The 22,711-nt window shown below is 43.1% G+C and overlaps 1 protein-coding gene across 3 annotated transcripts in view; it reads left to right on the top strand.

Moving 5' to 3' along the window:
- The first annotated feature begins 3,051 nt into the window (after positions 1–3,051).
- RSPO2 (R-spondin 2) overlaps positions 3,052–22,711 on the top strand; it is a 158,783-nt gene continuing 139,123 nt past the window's right edge. For 2 of the 3 annotated variants that reach the window (XM_021688579.1, XM_021688578.1), the window contains exon 1: positions 3,052–3,145. In XM_021688579.1, coding sequence (XP_021544254.1) covers positions 3,052–3,145 — 94 coding nt within the window. Of the gene's footprint in view, positions 3,167–22,711 lie in introns of all 3 variants that reach the window. The other variant, XM_021688577.1, reaches the window with a different exon arrangement.

Here is a 22,711-nt window from a genome sequence, read left to right as displayed (position 1 = left end):
TTTTTTTTGAACGAAATTGATCCAGGAGTTCACTAAACTGAAAAGGCTCTGTGGCTTAAAAAAATTCCAGCTGTGCAACCTAAATGATTGAAATTATGGAAAGTAAACTTTGAAGACAGAAGGTTGAAAGGGGTCTGTAATTTAACTATGAATGACATCTTTCTACCTTGAAACTCTATCAAAGATGAGTTTGTCCTTACAGTGGTTAGACCCCATAGAAGCAGAAACTTCTTGATAGAAACAGAAAATTGTGAACCAGAGCACGGCAGAGATGGAAGAGATCTTGTTCTAATTTCTTAATACTGCCAAGGAAACCGAGATCCAGGAAATTGCCAAAAGTGACCCCAAGGTGGTTAATGGTAGACTTAGATCTACTTGATCTTGTGCTTGTTTTGCCCTTAAATATTTTATAAGAAAAAAATAAATATTCTAAAAGACACTGATAACCACTGATCTTGAAGGGGTCTCAAAGCTGTACAGAAAGGCAGAGGGCTTAGAGAAGTCTTTATTCTCCCACGGACTTAACTTCTTTAGAAGTGCAATAAATTTGGTGTGTGCATCCTGTGAGTGGTATTTATGATAATGGAGGGATATCTACTGGAATATCCAGCCATCAGGCTAAATGCTAGGCCACTCCCTAAGTTGAAATGTTTCCAGTTGCTTCCAATTCTGTGATAAAAATCAAAGACTCTGAAAGCTGAGAAACAGATCCACTGTTCCTGCAATGTGTTTTGTCAACTCTATTTGTGCCCTGTGGGCCAGTCTCAGAGGCTGAATTTTCTTATCTAGGAAATGGGACCGGTGACCTCAACTCAGATTTATCTTAGATGTTCTCAAGCATGCATAAAGGAAATAACACTGAAGTTCTTAGCACATAAATATTGTTATTTAATAGTGATATCTGTAAAAATAGTTATGGATAGACAATAACGGAATAGTTAATAAACATGACTATTCTAATAGTCTTATTTCAACAGGATTGTGTCAAGTTTCTAAATTTCTGAACATCTGAAACTGAAAGCATAGAAAAGGAAATTTAAGTGGTATGATATACTAGCATATGGTCATATCTACAAACATTCATTCTGCCATGGTTAGTAGTAAAAAAAAAATAATAATCTTATCTTTTGCCTAAGGAGTAAATACTTTCATTCATACAGTAATGAAGGCAGGACAGATATCAACAAAATGAAATTAGGTAGGTTCAAAAAATAAAAAAATAAAAAAATAAAAAAATCAGGTAGCATCAAGTGTATGTCATATAACACTTCGTTAAACAGTAGTCCCCAAACCCAGGGCACCCAGAAGTTTAAGTCAGGAGTCTTTAGAGTGGGGGGAGAGACGAGGATTATGACTGAGAAATACTTCGTGGAAAGTGAACTTTTCTTTAAAGAAGCAAGGTCCCAATTTCTTGAGTCCTGTAAGCAAGGGACCACAAGTTTTTGTAAGTTTTTCTGGAGAAGAAACAAAGTCAAGAAACAACACTTCTGAGGATAAGCAAAAGCTATTGGAAATACCCCTTTCACTCGCTACACTGAGTGCGCATTTTAATTTCAGCCGTGCTAACAGATCTTCCTATAAAACAAAGCCGAGATGTAAATTAAAAAGTGGCAGAGGTGTGGTATCTTTCAGGATGCAGCTCAAGTTCAAACTCAGTCTGTCAGAAGCAGCAGTCCCGGAAGGGATCTTAGGAAGGATGGTCTAGGACAAGCCAGCAGTCGGTCAGATCCTCCTGCAGGAAGGTCAAGGCAGGGGGTTGGAACCCACCGCGGAGCCCTTGGGGGTGAAGTCAGCTGGGCTCCGTCGCCCAGCGCTGTCCGGGGGCGCCCGGGCTTCCAGCTACACTTCAGTTTAGCCGCGCACTCCAGGAAAGCCCGGAGGGGATTTGCCTGGGTTTGGGCTCGCTGGAAGCTGTCAGCGCTCTTTAGGACCTCAGGGAAACCCGATGGTTTCTGGCTTTAGGACCCAGGAACTCCGAGGCAGCCTGACATAGAAGCCTTGGACCACAGCACCACCTACTTATAGAAGCATCCCGAGCCTCAGCCGGGCTGCATCTCCGTCAGAAAGTGCGCTCGCCACATCCCTACGGCCTCGCGGGAGCGTTCTGTCTCCCACAGCTTGGAAAGGGAGAAATCCTAGCTGTGAAGTGGCTGTGGAGTAGAGCCCGGGAAACCGCACAATTGGATAGGGACCTAGAGAGTGAGAGCTGGTCGTGCCGGTCGCCCGAGGAGCGCACTCACCGGCGGGGACGCAGCATCCCCGAGGCTGCTGACGCGCCCTCTCCGCCGCGCTCCTGCTAGGCACCGCCAGCCCAGAGGACCGTGAGAGCACTGCGAACCCGCGGTGGCCGCCGGAATCGCGGAGCTGCCGGGCGCTCCCGGCGCCTCTCGGCAAACTTTTCCCGAGCCCACGTGCTAGCCAGGCGTCTCGCTTCCCCGGCCCGGCATGGAGCGCAGCGCCTAGGCACGCCGCGCCGTCCGAGACGTAAGTGCCACGGTAGGCGACCCGCGTCTGGCCACCGCGGCCACGGCGCTGGCTTGCCCCACCGTGGGACCCGAGGGCCGAGGGCGGCTCCTTGAACCCTGCGCCCTTGGTGCCTTTGGAGCTCTTTCCTTTCCCTGGGCCGGCCACACAACGCCCTTTCCCCCGGGTCGGAGCCCGCAGCTCGGCAGGGGTTGCTAATTCACTGATTGTAAATCACCTTTCCCTCCAAGTCGCCCGCAGCTGTGCGCTCGGGGTTAAACTGCCCCGCGGCTCGTGCCAAGCGGTGGGTTCGCGCCCCCCTCCCTCCCCTCCTTAAATTGGGACGTGCGAAGAGGCGGCTGTTTTCCCCGGGTGCTCTCCACTCTGTTTCTCCTCCTTGTCTCTCAGGTTCAAGGTTTGAGAGATGCTGACCGCGCCGAACTGACTAGTGCGGCGGAGGGGGGGGCCCGGGCTAGTGGCTACTCGCCCTCTGCGTCTTCCCTGGCAGCGCGGTGGGCGCCGGCTCCTCGGATGAGCTATCCAGTTCCCCGACTTTGAGAGGCGCCTCTGCCCCGCCCGACCGCCCAGATGCAGTTTCGCCTCTTCTCCTTTGCCCTCATCATCCTGAATTGTATGGATTACAGCCACTGCCAAGGCAACCGATGGAGACGCAGTAAGCGAGGTGAGTCCTGCTCCGCCCGAGGTGCGTGGGGTCGGAGTGGGGGCGGGTCGCGGCACTCGTGCCGGGGCGCCCGGGGCTCCGCTGGGCAGACCGTGCCCTCCACCCCGCTCGCGCGCGCCACCGCTCTACACTTTCTGGGCCCCTGAGCTCGGCAGAACGCCGTCTTTTCTGTCCTCAGAAGGCGCTGCGAGCCGGAGCGAGACGTGCTGGAGAGCCGGGTGAGCCCGGCGGGCTCTCAGGGCTAAGTGGTGCGGTCGTACCCGGTTCGCTGCCCCGCTTCTACTCCTGAACTCCTCTCTTTCGCTCTCCTTTCTAATCGGGCATCCATTGTTTCTTGTTCTTGTCTTTCTCTCTTTTTAGTCCTCTTAACCATCTCCCCTGTAGCTCATCTGTGTCTACCTTCCCCACCCACGTGCGCCCCAGATAGCTTTAACACGGCCTAGAGCTGTGTGTGAGAGAGAGCGAGCTCGAGCGCGCGAGAGCGTGCTGAGGAGGGGTACCAAGTCAAGGGGGGAGGACCTACATTTACAGGGAAAGGGCAAAATTGATCTCTTTTTCTGGAACCTAAGACTACGTGGGATGATTTATTGAACTTTCTGCTTTGAGCAGCAACTTGCACGCGGGTTTTCTGGGGAGCGCTGGCGCGCGGAGTGATGTTTTGGGGACAGGCCTGACTTTGCTATCTCCATATACTTCCCTCAAAAGTAGCTGTTTCTGCTCTTAATGAAATTCACTTGAGGCTTTTTAACCGCTGCCTCAATCTCCATCACTTGTGTGCTCTGCCGGGAAGGCAAGTGGAAGTCTCCAGAAAGATTTCAGAGGGCTGGCTTTCCGGCAGATATACTGTGCGCCTATTTCTGAGTCCTGCTGTGGTTGCACCTAATCCAGCTGCATTTTAGGGGAAGGGCTGCTAGACACAATGAAGTCTTCTGGGGGGATTTAAACACAACACAACACACACACACACACACACACACACACCCCGTGCATTACCCGGCGCATGGAAGGTGCCCAGCAGCCCCCCTTAGAACTCTGTTTTTGTCTAGCAATTTGGACTTCTGCACGGTTAGAATTTGTCTTGAAGTTAACAGATTTTGATTTTTTTTTTTTTCTGGGATGTAAACGTCCCACTTGACCTGTGATACATATTTAGAACTTGTTTTATGGCATCTCCGGTCCTGCACCCAGATTTTGGAGAGAGCTCTTCGCGCCCTAACTTTTCATTGCTTTTTAGGACGTCCTTAAGCTGTTGCCACATACCCCGAGGGCTGGAGATTGGCGGGCCCGAGGGCAGAGCTCGGATAACCGGTGGTGTGCGACTTCCTTAACCTCTGCTCTCCAGTTGAGGCTACGGATCTGGTTTTTAAAAAAGTCTGCTCTTCTCTCTTTTTCTCACTCCTGGCATTCGGAAAATGCTTATTTTCAGAAATGGATTCGCAGAAAAATGCTAGGGAGAAATTTCTTCCCAGAGGCCGCGAAAGTTTAGTACTGATGTTCGTCCTGAAAACGTCCCTTTCCATCTCCTTCTCCACTCCTCCTCCACTCTTCCCCACTGCCTCCTTTCTCCACCTGGTATTTTCTTTTGAGGTGTTACTCGCAGATCTGGCAATTTTTGGTTACACTGTGGTCAAAAGTGTCTGGAGAGGCTTTAGCCCCTCTTACCGGCACAAGGTGCTGTCTACTTGGTTGGAAAAAACAAAACGGAGATGCTTTAAGTTCGCGCAAACAGAAATTCCTAAGACGCCTTGCCAAGTAGTTGTTTATTAGATGACCAATTCCGTGAGGTCTTTCTGTCGCCGCTGCCTGTCCCACTGTGGCCGAGCGAGGAGGTATCTAACCTAGTGTTTTGGGAGGACTTCACCCTGCGGTGCTGTTTGAGAGAGGACATTACAGCACCCCCGCGGCCAGAAGCGGTATTGCAGGCTCTTCCCGGCAGTGCCATCTCTAAAGTTGGCCCTGTGCCCTCTTAGGTATCTGACACAAAACCTATTCATTTCAAAGCTGCTTTGGCAAAATCTCCTAGCAATTACCCTCCACAGCCCCAAGTGCTGACACTTAGAAACCCAATTCTAAAGTGTGCAATAGTAACTTTTGCCAAACCAACCTTTCGATTTAATAAAATTCAACTGCTTTCAACTATGTGTAAATTGGTAAGGCTGTAAAGAAAAATTTTTTTATCAAAGTTTGCATTCCCCCCCCCCCCCCAACAGATGTCCCTTCCCAAATTCCAAGTTTCTGGCTAAAATACGGTTTTTAAAAGTGACCACACTATCTGTGCCAACAAAGGGTGTACTGTGTTTTTAATTAAAAGTGGAACTACTTGAAGGCCTGGCTAGACGGCATAGGGTGATAGTAGCTTTTCTGTTTTGCAAGGAAGCTTAAGGATTGCATTGTGAGAGTATTGAAATGAATAGAGATCTAACTCAGGTTGTGTGAATTGTCCCTCTTCACAAACTTAAGCTGGTTTTAATTGATCTCATGTTCACTGATTGATTCTACACCAATTGTTGCGCTTACCAAACAATTGGCTTGCCCAAAGGAGATTGATTTAAATTAGTTCCTTGGTGAATGCTTGACCACTAGCCAAATCATGTCAGCAGTGACAGTTGACATACTAGAGCCTATTGTGGTACCAACATTTCCCCTTTTCCCTTTGTTTTGGATGGTGGCAGTTAAATATTACTTTCTAGGGAGAAAAGTGATTAGTACCTTAAAAAAAAAAGTGTTGTGGCTTACAAGATCAGTTATTTTCTTGGCTTTGTGCTACTGTGTAGGCAGCAGTGATACTAGGATTGGTTAGGCTGATGCCTGCGAGCTGATTTTTTTTCTTCTTCTGTATTCCATCTGCAAATAATCAAACTTTCACTGTGGAGCATTCTCAGAACTCCTTTGGCATTATGTTTAGTCTGCTCTATGATCTCAGATGCTCTGTAATATCATTTTCTTAATGAAATAAAATTCTTGGCAGAGATTAGATAATTTAGTCAGTTAAAATCAATTGCATCCAGTTTGGAATAGAGAGCATATATATCATTTAACTGTATGTTCTATTTCAAAATAGAAGCCAGAGGACTGAGAGATGAGAATGTCAATCTTCGCTACTGTTGACCAAACCTAGTATGGGGGAGACCATCCTAAACAGCACCACCTCGCTCTTTCTTCCCCGTCTTTAGAAAACAAAATCCTAAAATAAAAATGTATTTGATCATCTTTAGTAGGGCCTGGTAGCATTAATTTTTAATTAGTTAGGCACAAACACAATAGAGAATGAAAATTGTGTAGAGAGGAGGCACATGCCAACGTTTTGAAAAACTGGGTGACAACTCACATTTTGTCTACATGGTAACAGTTGTAATTCATTGGCCCTCTCACACCACTCTCTCATTCAAAAGCATGGTCATTATTAGCTACTGTGAAACCCCACTGCCTATACTTGTCTTGGAACCACTTAGGATTTATTCGTATGGTACACTGGGTAGATTGGTTTCATTTTTTGGAATAGTTGTAAGCCACATTTCAGGTTGAATTACTGAAAGGTGGATAGACAAATCATAGCTTTATTATGGTTTCTGGGATTCTTGAGCTTGGTATGCAGTGACTTAATTTTCTATCTCCTTTATTGTTTATATGCCCAATCACATTTTAACCAAGGATCTATGAAAACTTCTTGATAAAATGCCTTAAAAAGCAGTAAGGCTCCCAGATATGTGATTGGTGTTTCTGGTGGTTGGATGGTAGGGGGCATAGTATAACAAAGGTTTCCTGCCTAGACTTTTCCATAGTAAAGCCTCAGCTTCTCCCTCTGTAACCTCTCATTTTCCTTAAGATTAGATTTGGCTTCTTCTGTGAAACTGAAGTGTTTATCACAAGCAGTGTGGTATGTTTCTCGTAACTGAGGTTGGTGAAAAGCCTAAACATCTTCTCTTAAACACTATTAGGGATAAATTAATTTTAATGAAGAGATTTGGAGATATTTGGCTTTACAAGTACTATTAATGATAGTTTATTTCTCATTGGTATTCTTTCAAAAATACAGATATGTCACATGGAACATACTTACCTACACTTAAATGAGAAAGCTTTACAAATAGGTCTTGTATATTACCTTTTTAAAGTTCCAGAGTATTTCTGAAAATTTCCTGTGATGTTTAACTTTGCATGTAAATATGCTCTTTTCTTCTCATAATGGGCTGTTTTGTTATTCTAGCATGATTCTGAATTTTCCTGCCTAGTATTTTACCAGGGCACAGAGGTTAATAAAACTGCTGTGTTTCAACCAACCTTTTATTAAGCTACTGAAATTTGGAAGTGATTCAGAATAGGTGATGTTCTCCCAGGCCTCCATTTAATTCTGGCTTTATCTGCTTATAAATCCAGCTTGGGTAGAATCCAATATTTGCAGAAATCACAAGTTGGAAATGACACTTCTAATTCTTTAATGCAAAACCACCTCTTGATTTATTAAGAGACTAATTGGCCAGTGTATGGATTACCCAGGATACTTTTTACTTCGTTCCTTCCAGCTGACTGCCTTTTAAACCTCATCCCCACCCCCATGGGGATAAGCACTCATACCCCTCCTAAGTGCAGGAAACAAATGATAGACAAATCATTTGATATAATGCTTGATAACCACTCCGCTAAAATGGGGTGATAAGCCCTGGGATGAAAATTGTTTTAAACCTTTTTTTTACCCCCCAAAATGTCATCATTTTTTCCCCATTATCTGCAGTGCTGCATGTTCATATTTATACATTTCCATAATTTTAGCTGGAATAAATATGGAAGGTGCTAATGATGGGAATTTATGGAATACATATGGAAGGTGCTAATTAGTGCTGAAGAGAACAGATACGATTAGATCTATGCTCAGGAGGGGATATATACCTATAGGTGTGGGTGTGTTCGTGGGTGTGGAAAGAAAGGGGTTGGAGATGATAGGACTATGAAAATCAGATCTTTGGAACTAAAAATGATTTTCGTTCTTCTTTCCCAGTTACTGTCTTGTCCTCTTTCTCAGACTGGATGGTGGGACCAGGAATGGGGAGGGGGAGAGGGAATGAGTAAGGTGAGTGTGCTTTTATTCTTCCCAAGGCCTGCCCCTACCTGTTCTGCTCTTCTCTAGGACCTCTCCATGCCAGTCACCCTCTTTTAGAACACACTGCTTTCCCCCAGTCCTAAAATTCTTAATTTCCTTCTTCCTCACATTGCTTTCCCATCCCTTCCCTTTTTCTTCACTTGTACCCTTCCCTTCTATTGATTAACAATCCTGTTCCATTCACCCTTTAATCAGTTACAATATGCCTTCTGCATCCACCACTTTATTGAAAAGATTTTATTAACAGTCCTCCTTATATTCGTCTCCTTGCAAGGCCACCAACATGGTGGCAGCCCTCCATGACTCTTTCTGGAGATAGCCCTCCTTTCTAAAAGAAAGTCTCTTCCTCTGACTAGTGACCTCATACTCTAGTTTTGCCTTCCGTATTCTGCCCATTTCTCTTATTTAGTCCCCTCATTCAGAGGAGGTGTAGACTAGTGTTTATTTTCCTTTATTCTTTCCCTTCGGGGGATTTTACCCATCCCTGTATCTTCAACTGTTACTTCCATGTGAAGTCCTTCAACTCCAGCTTCAACTTAAAAAAAAAAAAAAAAAAAAATTTTTTTTTCTCTTTAGCTTCAGATTCTACTCCCCTCGGACTTCCCAATTACTGCTGTATGGTTAGATATTCTGTTCCATGCACACGCAAACTTGACAACTCCTGTTCCCATCTGTGCCTTCTCCCAAGTGTGTTCTCTGCCTGTGTTTCTTCTATTCATGAGGTGTCTATGAGTTGAAGCTGAAAGCCTCCCTGTAGCCTTCGTCTTCTCTATTGCCTCTTTCATTGGTTCATTCAGTCTTAGCGAGTCTACCTCTGAGAGGTTTATATCCACGCCGGCCTTTCCATTCCCAAAGGTACCCTCATGGGTTTATCTCCCAGCATCTACTACTTCACTTCATCCTTTATGATGCTGCCATGTTGAAGGTTTCTCAACCACGGATCTGATCATGTGACTTCTGTTAATAAACCCCAACCCTCCAGGTCTCCACACTGACTGCAGAATCCATGCCAGCCTCTTTTGCACGGCTTTCAAGGCGGCCCGCACCCCCTATGGCAGCTCGTTTCCAACTTTCCACCGCCCTGGAAGCGCTACATGCTTAAGCTTTACCGGGTTACTCCATTTTCAAACACACCATGCGTTTTGAGGTTTTTAAGCTGTTGAGCTTCTGAATGCCCAGCTAAAGTCACTGCCTCTAGGAAGCTACCCCCCCCCCCCGGAATTTTCTGCCTTTTTTCTGAAGCCAGAGTCCATTTTTCCCTCACAGCTTTCTCAGCTTTCTGTGCGACTCAAGCATGCTCTTATTTCCCCCTTTATTCTGGTTATTTTGCCAAATGTCTTCTCCTTACCATACTTCAAACTCCAGTTGGGCAGAGCTTCTGATTCCTCTGTATCCCCAAAGCAGGCCTCACAGTGTGCTTCTCTGCAAATTGTGGCTGAACACAAAGTCATCGACTAGGAGATCTTGGTTGCCCTTAAAAGAACTTTGGTGACTTATGAGAAGATTTTTAAAAAAAAATTTCTAAGTTCTTTGCACATAGTTTGTTTGAATGCATTCTTAGATAATAGGCATAATCTCATTATTTGCTATTAGACAAAAACCATTGAGATATAAAACCTCCCCCGCCCAGCCCTCATTCTGAAGTCTCTTCTGATAATCAGAATTTCACAGAGCACCCTAGTGCCTGTTGGTGTCTCTGTAAATACCAGCTGATTATTTCAATGATAGAGCCGTTCACATGGCAGGGGAGTTTGGGGCAGGGAAAGGGAAATTCTGGGGTGGGGTAATCTAGATTTTAAAAACATTTCTTCTAGAGAAAGGGTCAACCAAGGATTTTTTTCATCCCGAAACACTTTGTCCAGAGGAATAATCATTTAGGGGAAAATAAAAGTGGTATTTCTCTTCCTAAAAGGCAATGATATTAATAACATACATAGAGCAGGAAAAGTATTCAACCTGCGTTCTTGTGTTTGTGACTTGAGTACACCAGAACTATGTAGACCATCGAGGAGGGATGCGGGGGGGTGTGTGTGTACAAATTCTTCTGCAGGTGTCAATAGAGGACCTAGGTTTGTTTGTTTGTTTGTTTTGTACAGTGCCTTCTGGGAGAGCATTGACATTTCACTATTTGGAGGAGGTGCAACCAGTTTGACAGAATTGGAAAGTGAAATGTGATTTTTAAAAACTAATGGCTAAGTGGAAAGTAGCTAGAACTAGAATGTAGTTCTCCTGAATTCCTTGGCTTTTCCTGTACACAGGACATGCCCAACATAAATGCTCATTAAAAAAAAAAAAATCCCCTTTGAAGCCATTCAGGAGTTCTTTGAATCACAGACTTTTATTGAGCCTCAGAACTTCTACAACTCCTGATTATGCTGATAAAATAATATTAAGTAACTGAAGGCTGAATAGGCGGGGTAACTGAAGTATAGGACCACAGGTGGGATCTGGTTAAAAAATTCTTTTTGCATACTTGTATTGCTCAATTTTTTAAATCATTCTTTTTTAAAGAATTATTTTTGTATAAATTTTAGGAACCTCTTATTTCTTGTATTCCATCCAGTTGCCAGAACAAATATGTGTGTCTGTAGGTGTGTGCTCATGCAGATGTGTGTGTATATATATATTTTATGTATACTCATGTTAATACCATCAATCAGAATAACCAATCAAGATTAGAGAAAAGCTATTAAATATTCTTTTACTCTTAAAATGTAGAGAAACTAATTATAGGTAGCTTTCCTTCTTACCTAGTTGCTTGGGGGAAAACCCTTAAAATTTATTTAAAATCTTTCAGTTCTCATCACTTGAAGGCTCTTAAGTGCAATTAAAAAGTTTAGCTTACTTAGCACATTTCTTTTGAGCAGGGTTTCTTAACTTGGGGTCCAGAGATGGAGCCAGGGTTTTTGTGAGTCTCCTGAAACTAGAAGCAAAACCTTTCTTCTTAGGGTATAGAGCGCGGATCTAAAGCTTTCTCTGAAGTCTCAAAATGGGCATGGTTCATCTGTTTCCTTCAATAGGTTAAGAAGCATTGGTTAAAGTAATAGGAGGTAGACCTTCTTAACTAGCCTGATGCTAAATGGCTGCTTCAAATTGATATGCACATTTGTTTTCTAAAATTTTATTTTCCAGGTGTGCGTTTCCAGTCATTTGCCATGTATATATTACACAATATGAGGGAATATCAGAAGCACCATCTCAAGACTTATCTCAGTAAATAATTACTTGGCTAATGATTCCTTACTCAAAGACCATGGATGTTTAATTCTCTCCATTCTAAAAATGTCTGTAGAAGTACAAAATACAGAATAAGGGGTTTTTGTTAAAATCCTCTTCTCATATGGTCTAATTTTATCTCATTAATAATAAAACAGAATATAGAGTCTTTAAGAAATTGCTGTTGCAGTTTCCCAGCTGATGACCCGCGCTGGCATGGACGTGACTCCTCTATATTGTGCTGCTGGTTCACAGATTGGTCAGAACCAGCCTGAACGTTCTTCAGTTCAGGTCCAGGGGGCATCTGCTGGGTGTTTGCTGCTGGGTCAGCACATTTTATAGTTTTTCTACCAGGATGGCCTTCATGTCTCACCTATTTATTGCTGGATACAACTTGCCAACCAGCCCTTTGGCGATTAAAACTCACAGACCAATAGAGGGCACACTTTGCATTCTTTTCCTTGTGCTTTGTTCTCTGATGGTCTGTAGGATGTGTGCTTACTTTGTTTTGTCCCCTTGGTTCAGGTGGGAAAACTACTGTGCTTTCTCCAGTAAGACTGATGCTGTGATCATCTTGATATCCACACAGAAGGAGAAAAAAAGACCAAATAAAGAGCTTTTGGCCTCACTGGGGCATTTCTGGTTTGGGTCCCTAATCCTTTTGACAAAGCCTCACCGAAAGGCAAACTTAACCAACCTCACAGTTTTAAGATCTGTGAGATAAAGATTATGTCAACTTAGAGGTGGATTCCAGCTTCTACAGTCACTTTGGAAAACATTAGTTTTATTAAAAAAAAAATTTTCCATGAAGTGCATACCTGAAAATTCAAGCAACTGGTAAAATTTGGAGTTGTCCAAAACAACTGCAAATTAATACTTGCCAATTGTTTGCCAAAGTCTTTAATCTTTATGGAGAATATCCATTTCTTTTAATGAATCTCTCGCATTTTTGCCTGTTGAGAATAATGAAAACTCTGATCTAATTTTGAAAATCCAGTGTTTCTTTTTGTTTTTTAAAAAGGTTCTCTTCCCTCATGTAATGAAGTCTGATGGAGGATTTAAAAAATTCTCTGGCTCCTCATTGTTCACCTTACCTGCTGTGTTCTAGTGCCTCCTTGTAGATAAAAGCTGGCTTTTAATGTGCAGGGTTTGCTAGATCATCATTATGACTTTGCATATTTATCATGCTTTTTTTTTTCCCCCCTGAGACCAGTTTTCAGTTGAGTTGAATCCTAGTGGAGTTAATAACCCTATGACCAGGTGGTGGATCTTGTACCCATTGCGCCTCCCCCACCATAGCCTTTTGGGGTAACTCTGGTATTTTGTTGTTGTTCTTTTCCACTACCATCATTGGTCCTTAAAGACTGCACTGAATTAAAAACACTTGGCAGCCCAGTGGATTGAGAAGAACTGCACCTGGGGCTCCAAGTTAACCATCATGAGATATAAATTAAGGCAGTCCTGGTCTTTGACTTGTCATGCCCTCTTGGTAGTTCTTGTAGGTAGAAGAATACTTTAGAATTCTAGTTTTTGATGCTTGAGTCTTGATGAGGTTTTAGAGGTTTTTTGTTTTTCGAAGTGTGTGTGTGTGTGTGTGTGTGTGTATGTTTAAAGGTCAGGTTTATAGGGGAGTTTTGAGGAACTCTTGGGTGTTCTGGGCCCTTCTAAGATAAAAGGAAGTGGCGGAGAACACCTGTAGGTTGGGTGAGCTGAATGAGCAAACTAGCTTAAAATTTTCTATTTAAGGATCTGGAATCTGTCTAATGTTTTGCGAGAAATTAAGGCTGTCCTATCCATAGCATTCCTTCTACTGGTGAAAGAGATCTTGTGGTCACTATCCTTCCATTAGGTTAGTATAATAGAGAAACTTAGTCTCCTAACTTTAACAAAGTAATTTAAAACTCCAATGTTTGATAATGAACAGCTGTGGTTCCCGGGAGCATGATTAGTGGGTTGAGGTTGGTTGTGGAGTTTGGGAAGCCATTGACCACAACTTCTGCTGGTCAGTAAATCATGCAGTGGCTGATGTGACTCTTGACTGAATCCTGTCAATTATGAATGATTTTTTTGTTCTGCCTTTAAATAATTCTATTCTGTAAAGTGACCTAGGGCTTGGAAATTGTCCCTTGAAAGTTGTCCAAAATTATGAATTTGGTGCAATGTAGTTGTTCCCTTATGTGGAAATAAAATAGTCCTTTGCAACTGCTATGGGTGTTCAACATGATTTTGATTTGAAAGTGACTCAGTACCAACAATTGTAAAGTCTTTGGCAAGCTTCAAGTAGTCTTCTTTTTGCTGAATTTTGGGAGAAAGTTTTGAAGAGATGGGAGAGCCTGCACTTAGGAGAAGAAAGAGCTGGAACAGGATCACTCCTGTTTAAGACTTGTGGCCTGTCATGTAGAAAAAGGATGTGATTTATCCTAACTTTTGGAATTAGGGGCAAAATGAAGGAGGCTTATAGGAAAATTCCATTAATGGAAGAGACCCTTTCTTGATAATCGCTGGAAATTGCCTTTTTCCAACAACAGGGTATTTTTTTTTTTTAACAGTGTATTTCTTAAGAGTGTTGTAAAGCCAGCGACTGTACTGAGTGTAGAGGGACCTCTAAAGACCACTCACACCATGATGAGCACATCTGTAATGCATCTGGCATCTACTAGGTACTTAAATAGAAATTCTTGTTGACAACTATTGACTCAAATTATAATACTCTTTCTAAGCAGAATACTAAACAAAATTACTTCATTAGATTCTGCGTCATATGCCTCTGAGTCATTTTATCTTTATTTTTTATTTTTTTAAAGACTTTATTTGACAGAGCCTCAGTGAGACAGGGAACACAAGTGGGGGGAGTGGGAGAGGGAGAAGCAGGCTTCCCGCTGAACAGGGAACCCGATGCGGGGCTCAATCCCAGGATCCTGGGATCATGACCTGAGCCGAAGGCAGATGCTTAATGACTGAGCCACCCAGGCACCCCTGAGTCATCATTTTAAATGTTTGTAATACAAACAATGCTATAGATACTGAAGTTTAATCTGAATTCCTGACAAAGGAAAGAAGACCTATTTCTCAATTCTTACACGACCATGATGTCAATTTCTAGAATACTTCATTATAAGAAAGCCAGATTTCAATGCAGCTATAGCCAGCATGGGTGATACCATACAAACATTTTGCTTTTTTGACTAGGTTTACTAGACTGGAAGATAAATAAGTGTTTGACCAAAATTTGTTAACAATAGCTTGCACTTAGGAAAACATAATAGGCTTTAAAATTCCTATTGGGAAAGATAGAGAAATGCAGGTATATCATCAAATGTTACTTACTGAATTATATTTGACAGAGTGGGGAGTAATGGATTGTCCACTTTGAGGATCTCTGGTATAGTAAAGGACTCTGTCATCAGCTTTGGAACAGTATTTTCTTAATGATTAGGTTGAAGACAGCTGGTATTACCAACCACACTTTTGCATGATATGAAATTGAACAGGGTATTTAAATGTTGGTTGATGGGTTACAAAACGATGCCGATGGCTGGGCGTAACAAAATGAATTTATGAATGAAATTCTAACAAAACGGAGAGTTTTTCTCTTAAGATCAGAGAAGCAACTATGGAGGACTAGGATGTTGGAGACAAGGGGTTATCATTGAATTTTTTTGACTCCTCCTGAGGTTAGGATGTGATACCGTTGCAAAAAGTAATTGGCTACATTAGGAGGAATATTCATGTAGACTGAAGAATGAGGAAGATGAAGGTTCCCAGCCCACACTAGTGTTCTGTTTTAGATGTCATGACCTTCAGAAGGTGCACTGGCCGCACACACTCCAATACTGTACTGATTTCCTAGGGCTGCTGTAACGAAGTACCATAAACCACATGGCTTAAAAGACCAGAAATTAATTTATGCACATTTCTGGAGGTTGGAAGCCCAATATTAAGGGGTCAGCAGGTCCATGTACCATCTGAGGTACAGAGGGGGGAAATCCTTTCTGGCCTCTTGCAGCTTCTGGAAGCCCCAGACGTTCTTTACCTGGTGGCTGCCTAACTCCAATCTCCGCTCCATCTCTGCATGGCTGTCTCTCCTCTGTTCTTACAAGAATGCCGGTTATATTGGCTTTGGGCCCACTCTAATGACCTCGTGTTAACTTGATTACAGTTGTAAAGGCCTTATTTCCAAGTAAGTCTACATTCATAGGTATTGGTGATTAGGACTTCATCTCTTTTGGGGGGACACCTTTCAGTCCATAGCAAGTCCCACCCTGTGCCAGACCTTTAGGTTCTTTATGTCCTCATGTTCATAACAACCCTGTGGAATAAGTATTATTAATTATCCCATAATAATAATTAGTATTAATGGCAATAGAAGTAGAATGATTGTGTGCGGCTGTCCTACCTCCACTAGACTGTGTACTGTGCATACAGATAATAGTAGTGGGTCCCTGGACTTGGGCACATAGTGGCCCTGGGGGGTGAAGATGCTTTAGACCTGCTTTATAGGGTTTGGACTAGGAGACTTCAAATTCCTTCCTGCCTCTGAAGTTCTATGAAACTGTATGAATCCAAAGAATCACCCGAGTAGGTTTGTTACTTTTTCAAACAACCATGAATCAAATTGGCTCCTTATTGTTAAGCTGGAGTTGAAAAATCTGTTTTGCTGATTTCCTATTGAAGTTGACTGAACTCCAAGACCTGGGAGCATCCTTTACAGAACATTATTATAATCTTCATGTTGTCTACAGTATATTGCTTCTGGTGTTAGAGGTGTTTTAAATTAGTTGCCTTTGATTTTTGAGTGGCATCCAATATTGTATTCATACTCATTTGCTATATATAAAGGGCTAGTACAACATTATTTTAAATGTTCTTGCATTTTATTTTTACTTTTTAAAGATTTTGAGACCGCACATGCACATGAGAACGAGAGGGTGCAGGGGCAGTGGGGAGAGGCAGATTCCCCGCTGAGCAGGGAGCCTGACAAGGGACTCGATTCCAGGACCCTGGGATCATGACCTGAGCCGAAGGCAAACGTTTAACCGATTGAGCCCCCGAGGCGCCCCAAAACAGTTCTTATAGGAAAAGCAGGCAATATGCCTAACTCTTCCCCTTTAATTGCCAGTGTTCAGAGGAAGGAGTGGATGCATATTTGGCCAGCAGGTTAACTTCACTGCAAGCAAATAAAATGCTTTGATTTGTGTCAGGCCATTGCCTGTCAGATGGAGGAGGCAAAATCTTGCAATAGTTTCTGCCTACTGAAACATTAGTGGTCAAATGACCTCAAAACAGTCCTTCTGGCTTCTAACAGGAATGAAATGCAAGCCTTCTAAAAACCTGAATTCTATTAGACATCTTCTGATAATGTTTTCTGTTAACAGCTTTCAGAGAAGCTCCTGAGTGAACATAAAGTAGCTTCAGCCTGGTGTAATCTGAGGCTCATTGGGTAGAAAAACAGTACTTTGTGCTACTTAAACACTCTCTGGAAGGCTTAGAGAGGAAGGAAAATATTTGAGGAGATCAACTGGATGTTGTAGAATACGAGTAACGTCACCTGAGAAGGATTAAAGTTTCCCCTAAGCTCTACCTGAATGGCAGCTAGCCACTGAGCATGTGCTTTCCAAGGCTATCAATAGCATGTTTTCGGTTGTGTAGTCTTGAGTTTGCAGACATATCAAGAAAGGGTCTAGAGATTCTATGTCTTCAGTGGGTAAGTGGCAGTAAAGTTATAAAAAAAAATTAACATTCCTCCTACTTAGGAGATGCAGCTGGCTCTAATTATGGAATATTTCCTATATCCATTTAAAAACGTAGCTTGTTGCTACCAGTCAAGTTACCATTGGTGTACCTTTTATATGACTCAGTGAAGGATACCTATAATATGTACATTTAACAGTTCAGTGAAGTTGAAAATTTAATTCACACATGTCTGTGAGGAAGATTATATTAAAGAGCCTGCTAGAAATCTTGAAACAAACACCTTTCATAGGTGGCTCCCAAGAACAAGCCTGTTGCTGGAGAAATACAACACTGTAGGTGATGCCTTTCTTCCAAGTAAAGTGCCTTTATGGTACTTTTAAGAGAGCAAAAAGTATGGTGAGCCGAAGAAATTGGTTACATTGCAAGCCAGGCGAACAGAAGTGGAATGCACCTAGCTGCTTTTACTAATGAAAGATTGGGAATGATTTTTTTTTTTTTAACCCCTTCAACCTGTATGTTTTTAAGAGCATAAATGAGCCATACCCACCAATTAGGGCTAGTAGTTCATGTCCTTCAGATCCCATTTTTCTTTCAAGTTGCTCACCATGAAATTTAAAAATCTGTTTCCTTACTTTTGAGCAGTCAATACTGAAAACTTTTAATGTTGAAATGTTAATGTTAATATGAACATCCTTTAAACCTTTTCCCCTTTATCATGCACAGAACTGGATGTAATAATAAATATACTATAATCATTACATTTATTGAGCACTTTCTTTGTGCCAAGCATAGTTCTTTGTTACATGTAATTTAGTCCTTAAATGCCCCGATACGGTAGGCTTTACTTTTCTAGCCATGTTACAGAGGAAGAATCTGAGGCACAGAAGGTAAATAACTGGCACAAATTCACAGAACTAGTAAATGTTAGAGCTACAATTTCAGTCTAGGCATTTAGATTCCACCATACTCTTCACCACCAAGATAGAAAGGTAAGTCTTTGATTTTACTGCCAATTATTCTCCAGAATATTGCGCTGATGCCAATTTTTTTTAGGTGGGAGATGGGATGCTTATTGCCTTGAATTCATGATTTTTTTCATATATATACACACAGACACATATATCTGTATATAATTATATATATGTATATAAATAAAATCAGGTCATGATCTCAGGGTTGTGGGATCGAGCCCCACATCCGGCTCTGTGATTGGCAGGGAGTGTGCTTGAGATGCTCTCTCCCCTCTCCTTCTGTGTCCCTCCCCCTGCTTGTGTGTGTGCTCTCTCTCTCTCTCTCTCTCTCTCTCTCTCTCAAATACATCTTTAAAACCCCTTGTTGGATTATTTTTGAGAATAGAAAGAAGCCTCTCCTTTTCCCCCAAGGAACTCACTATTTAAATAGAATATTCTTTTCCTGGCTCCACAAAACATTAATATCCACTTGGTTGCTTAAACCTTTATTTCTCATTTCTGGGCAGTACCTTGGATTTCTATAGGCCCCCTCCAGTATATTTTGAATCCCTCTTCCAAGTCTATTGACATTTTGTAGACTGTGTTATCACCATCTCTCTCCCAAAACATGTCGGTAGCCTTCCAGCTACTTTTCCTGTGGTCCATTCTCCACAGGGTGCTCAGAGGGATTGCTTATAAAACAAAAGTCAGAGCCTTTGATTCTGCCACTTTAATGCTTAAGAGCTTTTTGTGATACCTGAAATAACACCCAAACTCCTTGCTCAGACCCAAAGGCTCCATGTGACCTGGTTTCTGCTTATGTCTCCAACTCTCCTTTTGGTATCTGTCCTTTGGTCTCTTTCTGTTTCTCAAATCCTCCACCCAATTTTCCTGCCTCAGGACCTTTGCATTTGTTGCTTACTCTGTCTGGAAAGCTCTTTCTCCCTCCTTTTCGTAACAAGCTCCTTTTCTAGTCACTGTATCTAAAGCAGCGCATTGCCCTCTTGCTTGATTTTCTGCAGTTAAACTGTCTATTGGGGCCAAGATAGGGTGAGGTAAGAGAGGGGGGTCTGTGAGGAGCACAGATCTACGGTGTGCTCACCTAAGCCTGAGAAGGAGTGACTCCTTGCATTTTGCACCATAGGAGCCTCACTCACTGCCCCTAGTCCCAGCCTCCTCTATTCTATCACATGCTAGAATTTTGTTATTGTAGCAGAGAACACTGTATCTAGCAAAACCCATTTCTTTTGCCTCTTGCACATGTAGCTGGAATACATTTCCCTTGTACCTGGGTGTGACTGTGGGCCTGGGGTTTGTAGTAGAAAGTGTGCAGAAGTGATATATTTCTAAACCTGGCCCCAGTTAACCTCCTATGGGAAAGTCTCTATTCTTAAGTCAGCCGACTTGGTGCAGAGGATCCAGCCTCACTTCTCTGCTCTCCCTCCGCCCCCCGCCCCTGCCCACCCTGGGAGATGGCAGGACCACCAGGTGAACAAAGCTTGGGTTCCAGAATGGCCTGTGGAAGTCTCCCAGCTGCACATCCACATCAGACTCTGTGATCAAGAAACAAACTTCTTTTGTGTTAAGCCATGGAGACTTTGACATTTGCATCAGCATGGGTGAATCTCGAGGATATTATGCTAAGTGAAATAAGCCAGAGAAAGACAAATATTGCATAGCATCCCTTATGTGGCTTCTAAAAAAAAAAAGTCAAATTCATAGAAATAGTGTAGAAAAGTGGTTTCCAGGGGGCTGAGGTGTGGGGTAAATAGGGAGAGGTTGGTAAAAGGTAATAAAGTTTCAGTTATGAGTAAGGTCTAAAGATCTAATGTGTAACATGGGACTATAGTTGATAACACTATTTTTATAACTGAAACTTGCTAAGAGAGTAGAACTTATTCTCAGCCAAAACAAAACAGTAAATAGGTAATGGATGTGTTAATTAACATGATGGAGAGAATCTTTTCACAATGTGTATGTATATCAAACTGTCATGTACACTTCAGTAATACTACACATTTATTTGCCAATTATACCTCAATAAAGCTGGAAAAACTTGCATGGCCCTATCCAGTTCTATCCAATCCAAAGCTCCATCCAGCTTTTAGAACATAAGCTCCCAAGGAGTGGGAGCTTTGTTCACATTGTCATCAATGTTCAGTACAATGCTTAGTCTGTTGGTGTTATCAAAATATTTTTTTGAACAAATAAATGCAGGCTATCAATAGTCTGTCAAAAATCTAAGAATGACAAAAGAATAAGGCAGATAAATGTCTTCTGGGTTCAGAGGGGAAGAAATGAATGATGCTCTAGAAAAAGTTTATGAAAATGGGGACACAAATTACTCTTAAACATGAGGGGCGCCTGGGTGGCTCAGTTGGTTGAGCATCCCACTATTGATTTTGGCTCAGGTCATGATCTCAGGGTCCTGGGATTGAACCTCGCGATGGGCTTTGCACTCAGCAGGGAGTCTGCTTGAGGATTCTGTCCCTCTGCCCCTCCCCCTGTGTGTGCATGCGTGCTCATTCTCTCTCTCTCTCTCTCTCTCTCTCTCTCTCTCTCTCTCTCTCTCATGCTTGCTTGCGCTCTCTCTCTCCCTCTCTCAAATCTGGGGCGCCTGGGTGGCTCAGTTGGTTAAGTGTCTGACTCTTGGTTTCAGCTCAGGTCATGATCTCCTGAGTAGTGGGATAGACTGTAGGGCTCTGCACTCAGCAGGGAGTTGGCCTGAAGGTTCTTTCCCTCTTCCCCTCCCCCAGCTTGTGCATGTGTGCTCTCTCTCTCTCTAATCTTTAAAATCTAAAAAAAAAAAAAAAGACTTTATAAAGTGGTCCTTATATTTCTTACAGATGTTTTGAAACATACCAAAGTTATAGCACAGTATTTTACACTAAAATTTTATTTTTAACAGGATGTTAGGCTATATCCAGTCATTCTTTAGTTACGTGATTCTAACTGGAAAATATTGAAATTTTTTCTTACTGATTATGCCCAATATATTTGAACTTTAAGAATGTCTTAATTGACGCAGAGAAGTAGTGTCCACTTTTATTACTGATAAAGTAAAATTCCTTCATGCTCAAGTTCAATAGATTATTTTGCTTGCCTAGTAAAGGAAACATTGGTTTGGGGTTAGGACCTAGTGCGTGCATTCTAGAAATGTCTGTAGGCCCCGAGGGGAGAGTATTGTCTGGAATTGTACTGTTGATGATGGGAAGCATTTTTGGTAAAGATTATTAAGGGATTTTTAATCCTTTTATGAAAAGGATTTTGTGGAAGTCTCAGGATTCTGGGTGTGGAGGAGGATTGCTGCTAAGGAAGGCCTCAGTCGGCTGTGGTGAGGGCAGAGGGGTGAGCGGCTGCCAGCCTCGGGCGCCTTTGCACCAAGAAGACGGTGAGAACAGGATGCATTGGGGGCAGTGGCTGGTCCAGGTTTTGCGATCTCTTAGAGGATCCGCATATACCCGCTCAGGACCCGGTTGAGACCTAGAAAGTATAAAATCTGCGTTCTTTATTCCTACTTAGATTCTAAAGTCCTTGGTAATAAGGTGTAGGTGTTCTGGCTGGAACGGCTGTTGGCAGCTCTCTGCCCTAAACGGACCTGATGAGTAACTGACTCTTCACTGGCTCTGCCACGGAGTGTGTGTGTGTGTGTGTGTGTGTGTCACAGACACACAAAGTGGGAGAGACAGCAAAACAGCACACACGGAGAGAGAGATGCACTCTCTCACACAGACACACTCACTCACAGACACACTCAGACACAGACTCAGTGACACATTCATGCACATACACAGACACACACTCGGGCACTCACACAGGGAGATGCAGACACACAGACACACAGACACACGAAGACTCAGACACTCAGACATTCACACTCAGACTCAGAGACTCACATACACGGGAAGACACACATGGAAGGATGCATACACCTATGGAAAGACACAGGGAAGAGAGACATACACATGGAGACACACACACACACCCGGGGGGGGAGAGAGAGTGTCGCTCACAGGCACACAGACTCACAGAAAACGAGAGACACACAGAGATTCACGGAGAGAGCAAGAGAGAGAGAGACTCGCTCATGGAGAGGGAGCGAGACAGAGAGACTCGGACACACACAGCGGCTCACAGAGAGAGACACAGAGACCCACAGAGAGAGAGACCCACAGAGAGAGAGACCCACAGAGAGAGAGACCCACAGAGAGAGAGACCGACCCACACAGAGAGACCGACCCACACAGAGAGACCGACCCACACAGAGAGACCGAGCGAGACACCTCCACAGAGAGAGAGAGCGAGGGAGACCCACACACAGAGAGAGAGGGAGACCCACAGAGAGAGAGAGAGAGAGAGGGAGACCCACAGAGAGCGAGAGAGAGAGGGAGACCCACAGAGAGCGAGAGAGAGAGGGAGACACACAGAGAGAGAGAGAGAGAGGGAGACCCACAGAGAGCGAGAGAGAGAGGGAGACCCACAGAGAGCGAGAGAGAGAGGGAGACCCACAGAGAGCGAGAGAGAGAGGGAGACCCACAGAGAGAGAGAGAGAGAGGGAGACCCACAGAGAGAGAGAGAGAGAGAGGGAGACCCACACAGAGAGAGAGA

The sequence above is a fragment of the Neomonachus schauinslandi genome, chromosome 4, assembly GCF_002201575.2.
Source record: "Neomonachus schauinslandi chromosome 4, ASM220157v2, whole genome shotgun sequence".
Lineage (NCBI taxonomy): Eukaryota > Metazoa > Chordata > Mammalia > Carnivora > Phocidae > Neomonachus > Neomonachus schauinslandi.
The sequence above is the reverse complement of the archived record's forward strand: the minus strand, read 5'-3'. Positions and strand labels throughout refer to the sequence as shown.